This window comes from Thermobia domestica, chromosome 3 (genome assembly GCF_964235325.1).
Source record: "Thermobia domestica chromosome 3, izTheDome1.hap1.1, whole genome shotgun sequence".
NCBI classification, from domain to species: Eukaryota; Metazoa; Arthropoda; class Insecta; order Zygentoma; family Lepismatidae; genus Thermobia; species Thermobia domestica.
This window is the reverse complement of record NC_137456.1, coordinates 245,247,748-245,249,129: the sequence shown is the minus strand read 5'-3', so window position 1 is coordinate 245,249,129 and position 1,382 is coordinate 245,247,748. Positions and strand designations below refer to the sequence as shown.

The window sequence follows — 1,382 nt, the reverse complement described above, 5'->3', positions numbered from 1 at the left end:
AATATTGTCAGATAAATATAAAGCTCATAAATCACATAGCTACTGCAGTTATCGCTTCTGTGTATTGTAGAATTTAAACACTGACAAGTATTCACACATAAATAGATATAGGACGTTGAAACACACGCACACGCACACAAACAATTCAGATGCACACAATATTCATACTTGGATATACATTTAACAAAAGGGGATATATGCATTAATAAAATAGTAAAAGAAAAACAAATCTCTAACATATCACACACTGTACAATATGTACACGTTCCGTGCTGCAATATTATGCCACTAACTGTTGGAGATATTCGCTATTTCTGTGTCCTCACAAGCTGTTAAGTTCGGCCTTGGTAGAGACGAAATGTCTAGTTCCGTTTTTAAGGACAACTATCTTTCCGTCTTGAGTATACACCTGCTTGTAACCATACTTCTGAACTGCAGAACGCAACAATTCCAGTCGATGATGGCACAAGTCTTCTTTAATGGTGATGTTGGAGCCCTTCAGTTTTCTTTTATTGCTGAACACCTTAGCCCTGGTTCGGTAGATTGCAAACTTGACAATTATTGGACGTGGTTTTCCCTCGAGTTTGGGTCCAATCCTGTGACTTCGACTAATGCCGTTTATGTCCATGGGAACACCTAGCCGCTCTTCAAACAATTTGATGGCTATAGTGTCAGTATCTTCATTTCTTCCTTCCGGTATTCCGAAGATCCGAAGGTTTTCCCTCCGTTGGTATTGCTCCAGTTCCACAATCTTCTCTTGCAGACCACTAATTTCTGCGTCCTTGTTCTTTAGCTCTTTCCGAAGGTCATGTACTTCTTCAGAATTGAACTTAAGAGTTTCTTCCAGTCTTTCCACCACTACTTTCGTAACTGATTCAATTATTGAATCTACGATTAGTTTTAAAATTTCAGGGGTTTGCACCACTGACTTGACTTCTTCGCAGATTTGACGCACGAAGTCCTTTTTCTCTGCTTCGAGCGCACTGTTTCCTTGGGGCCCTTTGATACCCTTAGAGGGAGCCATTGTACTGTGAAGACTTCGTACAAACAAAATAACTGTAAATTAGGAAAGTAATATTTGTACAAAATTTTCACTAGATAAGAAAACGTTATACTGTTCTTCTATCTATAACTGAACTATGGAAACATAGATTGTTGCGAAACACTTCTTCCACTGAACTTTATGGCATGAAAAACACGGAGCGCGATACGTGCACGTCTAACCACTAGCCATCTCACTGATAATGCATAAGTTGGACCCACCAAACTTCTAACAACAGGGGTGAGTCTGCTCAGGTGCTTCTTCGCTCTCGAATCCAGTCGCATGAATGAATTGTCTCTTCGGCCAGCACCTACGTGGTTTTGTTCTAAAGGTAATTCTC

At 39.9% G+C, this 1,382-nt stretch overlaps 1 protein-coding gene across 1 annotated transcript; it reads right to left on the bottom strand.

The window, feature by feature from the left end:
* Positions 1 to 322: 322 nt before the first annotated feature.
* On the bottom strand, positions 323 to 1,024 carry LOC145682180 (uncharacterized). Its single transcript, XM_081753767.1, has one exon. It carries the CDS (start codon positions 1,022 to 1,024, stop codon positions 323 to 325), a length of 702 nt encoding a protein of 233 aa, XP_081609893.1.
* Positions 1,025 to 1,382: the final 358 nt, after the last annotated feature.